Source organism: Ochotona curzoniae, unplaced genomic scaffold (genome assembly GCF_017591425.1).
Source record: "Ochotona curzoniae isolate NIBS_2020 unplaced genomic scaffold, NIBS_Ocur_1.0 scaffold_4701, whole genome shotgun sequence".
NCBI classification, from domain to species: Eukaryota; Metazoa; Chordata; class Mammalia; order Lagomorpha; family Ochotonidae; genus Ochotona; species Ochotona curzoniae.
In genome coordinates, this window is record NW_024467122.1 from 68,780,770 (window position 1) to 68,793,927 (window position 13,158).

General features: G+C 42.1%; 1 protein-coding gene across 1 annotated transcript in view; it reads left to right on the plus strand.

Moving 5' to 3' along the window:
- The window catches only part of ZNF609 (zinc finger protein 609), a 204,990-nt gene that overhangs the window by 180,309 nt on the left and 11,523 nt on the right, over positions 1-13,158 (plus strand). Inside the window, exon 4 of the mRNA XM_040969705.1 lies at positions 5,830-5,917. Coding sequence (XP_040825639.1) covers positions 5,830-5,917 — 88 coding nt within the window. The remainder of the gene's footprint in view (positions 1-5,829; positions 5,918-13,158) is intronic.

Below are 13,158 nucleotides of genomic sequence, written 5' to 3' on the forward strand. Positions count from 1 at the left end.
TCTCTGTAAACCTGCTTTCCCAATGAAAACAAAAATCTTCAACATTTGTTTTAATGTGCTTGGAATTTTCAATCAAGATGACAGTGGGGCTCAAACTTTTGACATTCCCCTGTTCCAAAAGAAATAGCAAAAAGTAATGTTTAAAAAAAAAGGAGAGGGCCCGGGGCGGTGGCGCAAGTGGTTAAAGGTCCTCGCCTTGCACGCCCGGGATCCCATATGGGCGCCGGTTCTAATCCCGGCAGCCCCGCTTCCCTTCCAGCTCCCTGCTTGTGGCCTGGGAAAGCAGTCGAGGACGGCCCAAGGCTTTGGGAACCTGCACCCGCGTGGGAGACCCGGAGGAGGCTCCTGGCTTCGGATCGGCGTAGTATCGACCCGTTGCGCTCACTTGGGGAGTGAATCATCGGATGGAAGATCTTCCTCTCTGTCTCTCCTCTCTGTATATCCGCCTTTCCAATAACAAAATAATAAAAATAAATCTTTAACAAAAAAAAAAGGAGAAAATTGAAGAATATGCTAGGCTAAAACCAAAATAATCATCTCCATAGACCGAAACTAGGAAAGAAAAGTCGCCAAGTAAAACTGTAGTTGTGGGCTTGCTGACCAAGTGAGACTAAAGAATGCCCCCTTAAGGAGATTAGATCTTGGAGCCAGGGAAGTGAAAAGTCAATCCAAAACCAGCCTTATGAAAGAAGGCTTTTCCAAGTTAATTTGGCATAACTATTAGGGTGATTAGGACACCATTTGTGGGACCTCACTTGAATGTCCATCCTCCATCAAAGTGATTGGCTTGAGTCCTACTTACTTTGCTTCTCATGCAGCTTCCTGTCCTTGGGAGGCAGCAGATGATGGCCCAACTAGTCAGGTCCCTGCCACCAACACAAGAGACATGACTGGAGTGTCTGGTCCCGGGCTTCAGCCTGGCCAAGCCCCCAACTATTGCAGGCATTTGGGGAGTGAACTAGGGGATGGAATATCTTTTTCCTTTCTGTTTTTCTGTCTTCCAAAAAATAATTGTTCTTATTTTCAGATTTTATGATTATCTATATTCCCAATGAATCTGATTTTTTAAAGATTTACTTATTTTTATTTGAAAGACAAATCTACAGAAAGAGAGAAGCAAAGAGCTTGTATCCACTGGTTTACTTCCCAAATGGCCACAACATCTGAAGCTGAGCTCATCCAGAGCCAGGAGCCACAACTTCTTTGGGTCTGCCACATGGGTGCAAGGGTCCAAGGACTTGGATCATCCTCTACTGCTCTCCCTGTGCAATAGGAAGCTGGATCAGAAGAATAGGCAGGACAAGAACTGGCACCCACATGGAATGCTAGTGCTTACAAGAGGAAGATTAGCCTGTTGAGCCACTGTGCTGGCCCTAAATAAATCTATTTTAAAAACTCAGAATGAATTAGTTCAGCTAGATTAACAAAATATGTAATTAGTTTGTCTTCTACAATAGCTATTGACATTTATATTTTATGTTTTAATTTAATGTTACTTTTTATATTATTTACATAGTTCAAAATGATGCATGCTCATGTGGGTATCTGATTAGGGTGGGTAGGGTCAAGGTATGGAGGAAGATGGGTGGGATAATTTTTTTTTCTCTTGTGCCCAAAGAGGGGTACAGGGAGGATACCATTTCTTGCTGTCAAACTACATTAGCATCCAGGGATAGAGAGGATGGTTTTTTGATGACACCTTGGAGACATGTGTGAGGAAGTGTTCTGAGGGTGTTACTAAAGTGATTTTAATATTTCTGGGATGTTGTCAGTTTGTTGCACCAGGGTTGAAAAATTTTTCCAAGTTCTATTGGCTGATCCAGGAATATGTTGCAAAGCTTGGCCTGGGGAGTTGTCCAACTTGTTCAGTTTTCCATCCTCTGATGGAGCACTTCATGTCCCCTGCTGACCTAGGTGAGCTGGCTGTCATGTCCTCCATGTACATCTGGACGTGCTGTCTACTGCACAGGCATCAGCAACTGAGGGGGCCCAGTCCCAATATACACACTCCAAGGTCATACCACATACTTTGTGATACTGAGGGGTTTGAGTTTAGCAATCTAGTTGGGGAGTCCTCCAAGAAACCTCACCTTGGGTGACCTCAGACTCCTGTGTGTGCCAGCCAGTCAAGATACATACTGGTTGGTAGATGGCAGCTGCCTGTTCAATTCCAGCCCGATAGATGCTGCAGCTCAGCCCAGTCAGCCCACCACAGGCCCAGTCTTCATGCACACTGATAGATGCCATGGCTTAATCAGGGCATTCCTGATTATCCCCACCAAGCCCACCCCTAACCCCAGTTTTTTCACAAATTGTAAGACTCAACAAAGTGAAGATGTCAGTTTTCCTCAAATTCATATAGCGGCTTAATGGAATTCCTATCAACATTTCAGTGTGATATTTTATACATATAGACAAGATTATTCTAAAATTTATATGAAAAAACAAAGGACTGAAATGCTAAAAGAGGTTTTGAAAATGCAGAGTAAATGAGAAAACTCAAGACCCCTCAGTTAATTTGACTTTATGTAGCTATAGTAGTCAAGATTGTAACTTTCTAATGGGGCAGGCACATAGATGATGAAGTAGAACAAAGCTGAGAAGTAGATTCACATAAATGTACCCAGTTGAATTTGGGCAAATGTGCAAAAGCAAGACCTGGCACGGTGACCTAGCTGCTAAAGTCCTCGCCTTGAACATGCTAGCATCCCATATGGGCGCCGGTTCTAATCCCAGCCGCCCCACTTCCCATCCAGCTCCCTGCTTGTGGTCTGGGAAAGCAGTCAAGGACGGCCCAAAACCTTGGGACCCTGCACCTGTGTGAGAGACCTGTAGAAAGTTCCTGGCTCCTGGCTTTGGATCGGCTCAGCACCGGCTGCTGCGGTCTCTTGGGGCATGAATCATTGGACTGAAGATCTTTTTTCTGTCCTTCCTCCTCTGTATATATATCCCTGACTTTGCAATAAAAATAAATAAATCTTTTTAAAAATGTGCAGAAGCAGCTCTTCATTTGAATTCTTGCTATAATCCTTTGGAACAAGTGAACATCAAGTCTCATAAAAATTGACTTAAAATGGGATCAGACTCCTTTTCAGAAAACAGAAACAGAAACCTTTTCAGTCAAAAAATGCAAAAAAAATCTTTAGTGTCTAGGTCTACACAAAATTCTTTAGAAATAAAAAAAAAGATTTATTTTTATTGGAAGATCAGATGTACAGAGAGGAAGAGGGACAAAGAGGATTTCCTGTCTGCTGATTCACTCCCCAAATAGCCACAATGGCCAGAAATGAGCTGATCTAAACCCAGGAGCCAGGAGCTTCCTCTGGCTCTCCCACACAGGTGCAGAATCCCAAGGCTTTGGGCCGTCCTCACCTGCTTTCCCAGGCCACAAGCAGGGAGCTGGATGGGAAGCAAGGCCACCAGAACACGAACCGACGCCCCTGTGGGATCCCAGTGCATGCAAGGTGAGGACTAGGTTACTGCACTAGGCCCCTAACTACACAGAATTCTTAAAATTGACACCAAAAATATCATCTGTAACATCATAAATTGGTTAATTAGATTTCATCTCAATTTTAGATGTTCTGCGGCAAACCCTGTTAAGATGATATAGATGAAGTATGAGAAAATACCTAACAAAGGTCTATTATCTGTGATATTTAAAGAACTCTTAAACCTCAGCAGTAAAAAGCAAATCAGAAAATGCACAAAAGACATGAACAGATATTTCACTGGAGGCTGTACATAAGACAAATACGTTCAGGAAAAGATAAGCAACATCATCAGCACAGCACCAGCAGTTGTGCTCACTTGGGGAGTGAATCATCGGACGAAGATCTTATTTTCTGTTTCTCCTCCTCTCTGTATATCTGACTTTGTAATAAAAATAAATAAGTCTTTTTAAAAGGAGGGGGAGGGTATGACTGCTCTGGAAAAGAATTTTTTTAAAAACTGAACTTGTGGCAACAATAGGACCCAGCAATTGCACAATGAGGCATCTATCCCAAAGAGATGAAAACTTATGTTTACACAAAGACATGCATACATCTGAGTGTATGTGGTACGTTCATTCATAATAAACAACCCAGATACCTTCAACAGGTGAATGGTAAAATAAACTATGGCACATCCGTAGGATATTGCTCATAAATATAAATGAATGAATTATTGATACATACTTTAAATTGAATGATTCTCCTGATAATTACAGATTGACAAATAGCCAATCCTAACAGGTCATATATTGTATTATCCTATCTAGATCCCATTCTTTTTTTTTTTTTAAGATTTATTTATTTATTGGAAAGACGGATATACATAGAGGAGGAGACACAGAGAGGAGGATCTTCCGTCCATTGATTCACTCCCCAAGTGAGCGCAACGGCTGGAGTGGAGTCATTCCGAAGCCAGGAGCCAGGAACTTCTTTCCGGTTCTCCCACATGGGTGCAGGATCCCAAAGCCTTGGGCCATCCTTGACTGCTTTCCTAGGCCACAGCAGGGAGCTGGATGGGAAGTGGAGCTGCCGGGATTAGAACCGGCACCCATATGGGATCCTGGCATGTTTAAGGCAAGGACTTTAGCTGCTAGGCCACGCCGCCGGGCATTAGATCCCATTCTTGAGATCACAAAATTGGAGAAAGGCTGCCAGGGGCTAATGCCGGGTAAGGTAAGAGATGGTAGAAACATTATTACCTTTACTGATTCAATGTTCATTTCATAGTTATGATGTTGTTCTCCAGTTTTATAAAAATGTTACCTTTGGAGGGCCCAGCAGTGTGGCCTAGTGGCTAGGCTAAAGACCTCACCTTGAACTCACCAGGATCCCTTATGGGCGCTGGTTCTAATCCCGCAGTCCCACTTCCCATCCAGCTCCCTGCTTGTGGCCTGGGAAAGCAGTCAAGGATGGCCTAAAGCATGTGTGGGGGTTATTGTGAGTCACTCTAGCTAGGCTACAGCTCCACTGGTTTATGTGAGTGCCGAGTGTGTTTTGGGCAGAACCAGGCTAGACTGCAACACCCATTGGTTCCAGTGGAAGTCGGGGCTGAAAACAGAACCAACCCAGCAATTGCAACTACCAGCTGATGGGGGCGATGGACTGTGCCGGGCCCTGTACTTGCTAGTACATACAAGAATCTGGTTTGAGAACACCTCAGATAAAGTTTCTTTGGGGGTCTCCCCAATCGAAATGCCAGACTCAGAACCCTAACCAAGAAAAGACACAAGACAGAACAGGTCAATCAACCATCTCAGCTATATGTTGGCAGCAAAATACTGGACAAACAGAGACTCTATGATGGACTATGTCAGTCAGTGGATTCTTCAATGACCTATAGTGCTTGGAGTGGCGAGACTGGCAGCAATTCATAACTGGTGAACTATCAAAACCACTTAAGCAAGGATCTCAGAGCATGCCCCACATCCAGGACCTGGGGTGGGTGGGAAACTGGGTGGGGTTTCTCCCTCAATATCCCTTTTTACCTTAGATACATGAAGGAAACAATATGGAAATAATAATGGAAATATTAATAATAATAATATGGAAATAATAAAATAATAAATAATAAAATAATAATAAATAATAAAATAATATGGAAATAATAATCTTACCCACTTTCCTATAGCCCTTGAACCTTTTTACCCTAATTAGCTATGTAAAGATTGTCAAAAATATAATTTAAAAAAATGAAAAAAAAAAGATCTTTCTCTGTCTCTCCTCCTCTCTGTATATCTGACTTTGTGATGAAAATTTAAAAAATCAAACATAGGATACTCTTCTCAGTGGCCAACAAATTTTGTCTTGCTTATATCAATGTCATCATGTTTTTCAGGGATGTTGGTCGTGAATGTGACGTGGAGGAACAAGACCTACGTGGGTACGCTTCTGGACTGCACACGGCATGACTGGGCACCCCCAAGGTGAGCACTTAGCTGCTCAGTTTATGTTAGAATGACCTGCTCCAATCAGTGAAACCTTGTATCAGCTTCCTACCAGGGTTATACATCCAGCTTTGAAAGGATGTTACAGTACAGAGACAAGGGAAGGCTGGTATTCATGTAATAGGAAGAATACCATGTAAATTATAGACTAAAGTGTTGGGAGTGTGGAGTATGGTGTGAGTTAGAGAACAGGGAGGAAATCCTATTTAATGCTTTATCTGAAACTGTTAAATTCTGGCTTCTTGCTGATGTAACCTTCAGACCAAGATCATAAAGTCTCAACTACAGGTGAACAAGTGTTTGGTCCATATTGATAGTGGTAGTAGTTATTTCTCAGAACATTAAATTTAGGAACATTTTCAATTTTACAAATTTTACTAGACCAGATAGGCTTCATAAGGACCTCTTCAAGTTGTAGTTTGACCTTAAAATGGACATTCAATCAGAGGGACCTTACAGCTTTTACTAATGCTAATACACAGTTTGTTAGGGTTTGGGGAACCCAAATATTAGGGAATAATTTGCCATCAGCATAAAACTGGTATCCTAGGAACTCACCATTTAATGCAATTTCCACATGCATAAGTTTCTTTTAAAAATTATGTTCTTGAGCCTGACATGATGGTTCAGTGGTTAAATCTTTGCCTTGCACGCCTCTGGAATCCCATATAGGTGCCAGTTCGTGTCCCAGCTGCTCCACTTCGCATCCTATTCCCTATTTGTGGCAGGGAAGGCAGTAGACAATGGTCCAATACTTTGGGACCCTGCAACCATCTGGGAGATGTGGAGGAGACTCCTGGCTCTTGACTTTGCATCAACTCAATTCTGGTCATTTTGGCCACTTGGGGAGTAATCCAGCAGATGGAAAATCTTTCTGTCTGTCTCTCCTTCTCTCTGTAAATATGCCTTTCCAATAAAAATAAAATAAATATTTTTAAAATTTAATTATTATTTTATGATACAGTTCCATAGGTTCAGGGATATCCCTTCCCTTCTCCTTGAGTCTCTTCACCCCCTCTGATTTTCCTTATATTATTACAATAGTACAGTCCTTCATAAAGAGTCATAAGTCCATCAGTCTGCTATTTAAGTATATCCTGACATTGTAGGAATGGACAATGGCAGAGAGTCCAACATCCTATTGTCAAGATCTATTTAACAGTTTCATTGGGAGTCCATCTATGATTTGGAAGTAGAGATGCATGCTGCATTGTATCTTTACATCTGGTATGATAATCTCTATTACACAGTTACTATACATCCCCTCAAATGAAAAGCCATAAAACAAAATCACCAACAGGAAGAAAAATAGAAGACTTACAGCAACATGAAGTTACTGTACATGCTACTGAATGATCAATGTGTCGCCCAAGAAATTAGAAAGAAAATAAAAAACCTTCTTGAAGTAAACAATACTGTGGTATGACCTATGAGTCAGTGAAGAAATTAACAAGAAAAAAAAATTTTTTGAAGAAATTAAAAATATCAAAACCCATGAGATGTAGCAAAAAATAGTATTGAATTTGAAAGGGCTATTGATCTTGTGTTTTGCATATATAAGATTGCCAGAGAACATATATTTGTGCTTTGGGGATTGACTTATTTTACTGATCATAATGGTTGCTATTTGGGACAATTTGGTTGCTAATGGTAGAATTCCATTCTTGTTAATGGAATAGGTGTACCCATGGGGGAAAAATCATATTCAGGGCCTGATGATGTGGCTCAATGGCTAAATCCTTACCTTGCAAGCATTGGGATCTTACATGGGCACTGGATTGTGTCATGGCTGCTGTACTTCCCATCCATCTCTTTTCTTGTGGCCTGGGAAAGCAGTTGAGGACAGCCAAAAATCTTGGGGCCCTGTACCCACATAGAAGACCTGGAAGAAGCTCCTGGCTCCTTGCTCGGATTGGCTCAGCTTTAGTCATTGCAGCCACTTGGGGAATGAACCAGAGGATGGAAGATCTTTCTGTCTCTTTCTCTCTGTAAATCTGCCTTTCTAATAAAAATAAATAAATCTTTTAAAATATCTATACATTCAAAATGGTAGCTAACTTTTTTTTTTTAAAGATTATTCATTTTTGGAGAATCAAGATCGCGGAATAGGGTAAGGACACATTTAAGCAGACGGAAAACATTTAATCGGGGTGAAGCACAGAGGACACATTCCAGGAAATAGGAAAGGACAGAACAACAGCAGAGGGGTTCCTGGAGACTGACAGGCACAGGAAAGCAGCGGGCACATCAGTGTGGTGTTGCAGTGACTGATTCTCCAGCAGCATTCAGCTAACAGTGATCTGAACTCCACCAGCAACCAGAACTCCACCAGCAACCAAGTGGGAAGGGACTTTCACTGGGAGCTTGGGAGGTAAACCCAGACAAAGAACTGTCCTGCTGGTCTGTTTGATTTGACCAGGAGCAGAGACAGAGCAGCAGATCCCAGACAGGCGATGTGAGAACAGGGAGGATTTCATAGCCCCATCAGCCCCCTAGAGCTGAATTGGGCGCCATTTTGCGTAAAGAAGAAAGGACAAGGGAAAGACTGAGTATGTGCTAAGCAAGAGTGAGCTCATTTCTGACTCAGTGAACTGCAACGACATGGAATTCCATGGGTTCCACCAGGGGCAGGTCTGGGTAGCCCTCAGATCTGACGGCCAGCAGATTAATAACAGTAGTGGTGGTATGTCAGGCGCCATTTTGTGCACTGAGGCAATAGCTTTGGGATTGCAGGGGACAACAGTGAAATGTGCATGTGTTGAGCTCACGAGAACTCACTGAGGTCCGTGTATTGCACCGGTCCCACAAGAAAATAATACTGACTGTGGCATCATACAGGTCAAACTAGGTCTGTGTGGCACCCAGGCCTAATGGCAAACAAGTTCCAACAAGATCAGCACCACCAACAACCTAATTATATTGGCTACCTGGTGTCTCTCTAATCCTGGGACCTGCTGTAACCAGAAGTGGGAGAAAGGTTGCAGAGACAACGGAGCAGCCTCAGCACGGTATCATAGGAGGTGGAGAGTGGTGAGCCAGGAGCTGGGGCTGTGGAGGCCATGGTGGAAATCTGACATAAGAACCCAGACCTGGAACTCACTGGAGGTTGTGGCACAATTGGCTGCAAGCAAAAAGTTGTGTACCAACTGCAGTAAGTAAAATTGCATTGTAGACCTGTGGGTGACACAGCTTAGAAACCTGCCAGAAGAAGACTCTGCTAACCAGAAGTACAATGATCAAGAGCAAAAGAAGAGACAAAGGCACAATGAATATTACCAAAAACTCGTCTGCAAAGGAGCAAAACCCTTTGCCAACCTCAGAGTTAACTGAGGGAGACATCGAGAAAATAGGGGACACAAAATCCATAAGACTCATTTTAAAGATTCTGATCAAAACTGAGAAGCTCATGCAAGAGTTCAAAGAATTTAAGGAAGCAAGAAAGCAAATCAAGGCTGGTTTATCAGAAATTAAGAACACAGTAGAGCAAATGAAAAGTACAGTGGAGAGTCTCCAAAATAGAATGAAGCAAGCAAAAGAATCCCAGAATTGGAAGATATTTCCTGTCACCAGGGGGAAGCAAACAAAAAGCTGGAAGTAGAGCTGGATCTGGCCAAGAAAAAGTATTCAAGAATTGAAAGACACTAGTAAGAGGCCAAATATAAGAGTTATGGGAGTCCCGGAAGGTGCAGAAAGAGAAGCCGAGTTTGCAAATGTATTTAATGAAATAATAAGGGAAATTTTCCCTAATCTGGAGAAAGAATTAGGAAACAAGATCCAGGAGGGGCACAGAACTCCCAACAGGCTTGATCAAAAGCGGTCTTCACCACGACATATGATTATCAAGCTCTCTTCAATTGAACATAAGGAAAAGATCTTTAAATGTGCACATGAAAAAAATCAATTGACATATAAGGGAATGCCAATTAAACTCACAGAAGATCTCTCACAGGAAACTCTACAGGCCAGAAAAGAATGGAGTAACATATTCCAGAGTCTAAAAGAAAAAAATTATCGGCCTAGAATAACATACCCCGCAAAGCTTTCTTTCGTCTTTGAAAATGAAATAAAATTCTTCCAGAGTAAAGAAAGTTAAAAGAATTTGCTTCTTTCAAACCTGCCTTACAAATGATACTTCAAGATATTCTCTTGTCAGAAGAGGAATAGCGCCTACCAAAACCAAAGGTAAATGGGAAGAACATCCCAGTAAAATGACAACAGGAGACTAAAACAATGAACAACCCATTCCTAAAATGACAGGACCAAAGTACCACTATATCACATGGATTTTGTTGTTCTCTGTTGGTTTCATCTCTTCAAAACACTTTCTTCTGACTAAATCATTCAGTGACTCGTAGCTCATGCAGTGGCATCAGTTTCTTCAAGAAGGTTCTTGATTTTCATTTCTTCAGCTACACGTTAGTCATTTAATAGCAAGTTATTTAACTTTTTGGTGTTGTTAATTTCTTTTTTCTCCCTGATACTGATTTTGTTTTGTGGCTCTTCATTTAAGGGAATGTATAGTAGCTGTGAAATGGAGACTGTCATATCTAGTAACATGTCATTTAACTTCATGGTATTGTAAATTTCTATTTTTCTTTCTATTATTGATTTTGTATCATGACTTTTCATTTAAGGGAATGTACAGTAGCTGTGAAATGCAGACTAACATCCAGATGTGAGGATGCAGTGTAGTATGCATTTCTGCTTCCGGACAATGAAACTATTTACTATATCTTGACAATAGGCTGCTGGACTCTCTGCCATTGTCCATGCCTGCAATGATGGACATATGACTGAGTATGAAGAACTATATGTTAGTAATGATATAGAGGAACTAGGTAGGGGGAAGGAATTGGGAGGGGATAAGGGAATATGGAACTGTATATTAAAATTAAAATAAAATGTAAAAAAAAAGATTATTCATTTTTATTGAAAAGTCAGATTCACTGAGAGGAGAGACAAAAAGATCTTCTGTCCACTGGCTCACTCCCAAAATGGCCACAACTGAGCCAATCTGAAGCCAGGAGCCAGGAGCTTCCTATGGGTCTCCCACATAGATGCAGAATCCCAACGTTTTAGGCCATAAGCAGGGAGCCGGACAAGAAGTAGAGCACCCAGGCTTAGAACCGGTACCCATGGGATCCTGACACATGCCAGGTGAGGGCGTTAGCCACTAGGCTACTGCACCAGGTCCAGTTAACATTCTTTTTGAAAATTTAGTTACTTGGGAGTCAGAATCATATATAGAGAGAAAGCAGGCAAAGACAGAAATCTTCTATCTGCTGGTTCACTCCCCAAAAGACTGCAATGACTGGAGCTGAGCCAGTCTAAAAGCCAGGAGCCAGAAGCTTCTTCCGGGTTTCCCATGCAGGTGCAGGATCCCAAGGCATTGGGCAGTCTTCCACTGCTTCCACTGTCACCAGCAGTAGCTAGATGGGAAATAAAACAGCTAAAAAACAAACCAGTGCTCATATGAGATGCGAGCTCTGCAGATGGAAGTTTGGCTTCCTATGTTAATATGCCAGGCCCCAACATTTTATTTATTTATTTATTTTGGTTTATTTATTTGAAAGGAAAGACAAAGGAGACATCTTCCATCTGCTGGTTCACTCCCTGGATGACTACAGTGGCTGGAGCTTGGCCAATCCCAAGCTAGGAGCTAGGAGTTTGGAGCTTCTTCTGGGTCTCCCACGTGGGTACAGGGTCCCAAACACTTTGGCCATCCTCTGCTGCTTTCCCAAGTACATTAGCCAGGGAGCTGAATCAGAGGTTGAGCAACCAGGGCATAAACCATCATCCATATGAAATGCTGGTAGTGGCCTAACCTGTACTTTACTAATAAACTCAGGAGTTACCATTTTAGGAAATTTTTCAAAAAATTATTGATGGGGGAGGGGTATTGTAGTGTATTGGGTTGAGGTACCGCCTGTGATGCCAACATCCCAACTGGGCACCAGCTGGAATCCAGCTACTTCTCCAGTCCAGCTGCCTGCTAGTGCATGTGGAGTCACAGCAGAACATGGTCCAAGCACTTAGACCCCTGCACCCAATTGGGAGACCAGGTTTATGCTACTGGCTTTCCGCATTTGGCCTGTCCCATCCCTGGTTATTGCAACATTTGAAGAGTGAACCAGCAGATGGAAGATGTCTGACTCTGTAGTCTGACTTTCAAATAAATAAATAAATCTTTTTTTTTAAGAGAATTAATTTTTTTAGAAAAGATATTGTTTGTTGGTACGGCGGTTACAGAGAGGGAAAGATATTGATTTTTCATCTACTGGTTTACTGCCCAAAGGCTGCAAGGCCCAGGGCTGGTCCCAGCTGAAGCCAGGAACCAGGGACTCCATCGGATTTTCCCATGTCAGTGACAGGGGGCCAAGTACTTGAGCCATCTTTTAAGCCATTACATCAGCAAGGAGTTAGATTAGAAGCAGAACAGTTGGGAATCAAAGTACTCAATACTATGTTGTAGAATAACCCCCATTTTAGAAACATTTTTAAGCCTTTTACCTTGGGGCAGGTGTTTGACCTAGCAACTAAAACTCCAATTGAAACAACTGTATCTCATAGCATAGTGCCTGGGTTCAAGTCCCAGGATTCCACCTTCTTCTGCCAACCCTGTAAGGCAGGATCAATGGTTCTGATAGCTGGATCTCTCCCATATATGTGGGAAACCTGGGTTTGGTTCCTGGATCTCAGACCTCAAGCCTTCACCATTGCAACATCTGGGGAGTGAACCAGCAGATAGGAGCTGCTGTCTGTCTGCCTCTCAGAAGGAGATACATACATGTATGCGTACATGCTTACATAGATCAGCAAGAACCCCTTAACTGCTCATTATTCCCATGAATCCAATAAAAGCAGAAAGATCCCAAGGAAAAACAGTGTAAAGTCCTTGATTCCACACCACTTGCTCTTTCAAGGTATGATTATGGTAATGCCTCCTGGTTTTAACAGATTGTGAACTTGGTTTCTTGAAACTTGGAGTATTTTGAGACTATGTTCAGTACATTCACAAGCAGGAATCCTGCTAAGAGTCGAAAACAGATGAACTAAGACCAGTTCTTTTCATTCTATCCTTGGATTTCTGAAAAATTCACTTCTGTTTGACAATCTGAGAATCCAGAGATATCAGAACTGGAATGCCCAGGTAGTAACAGGGAAATACTAAATTCCATGAGGGGCTCAAAGGAGATATTTGATGAAATTTACCGTTTTTC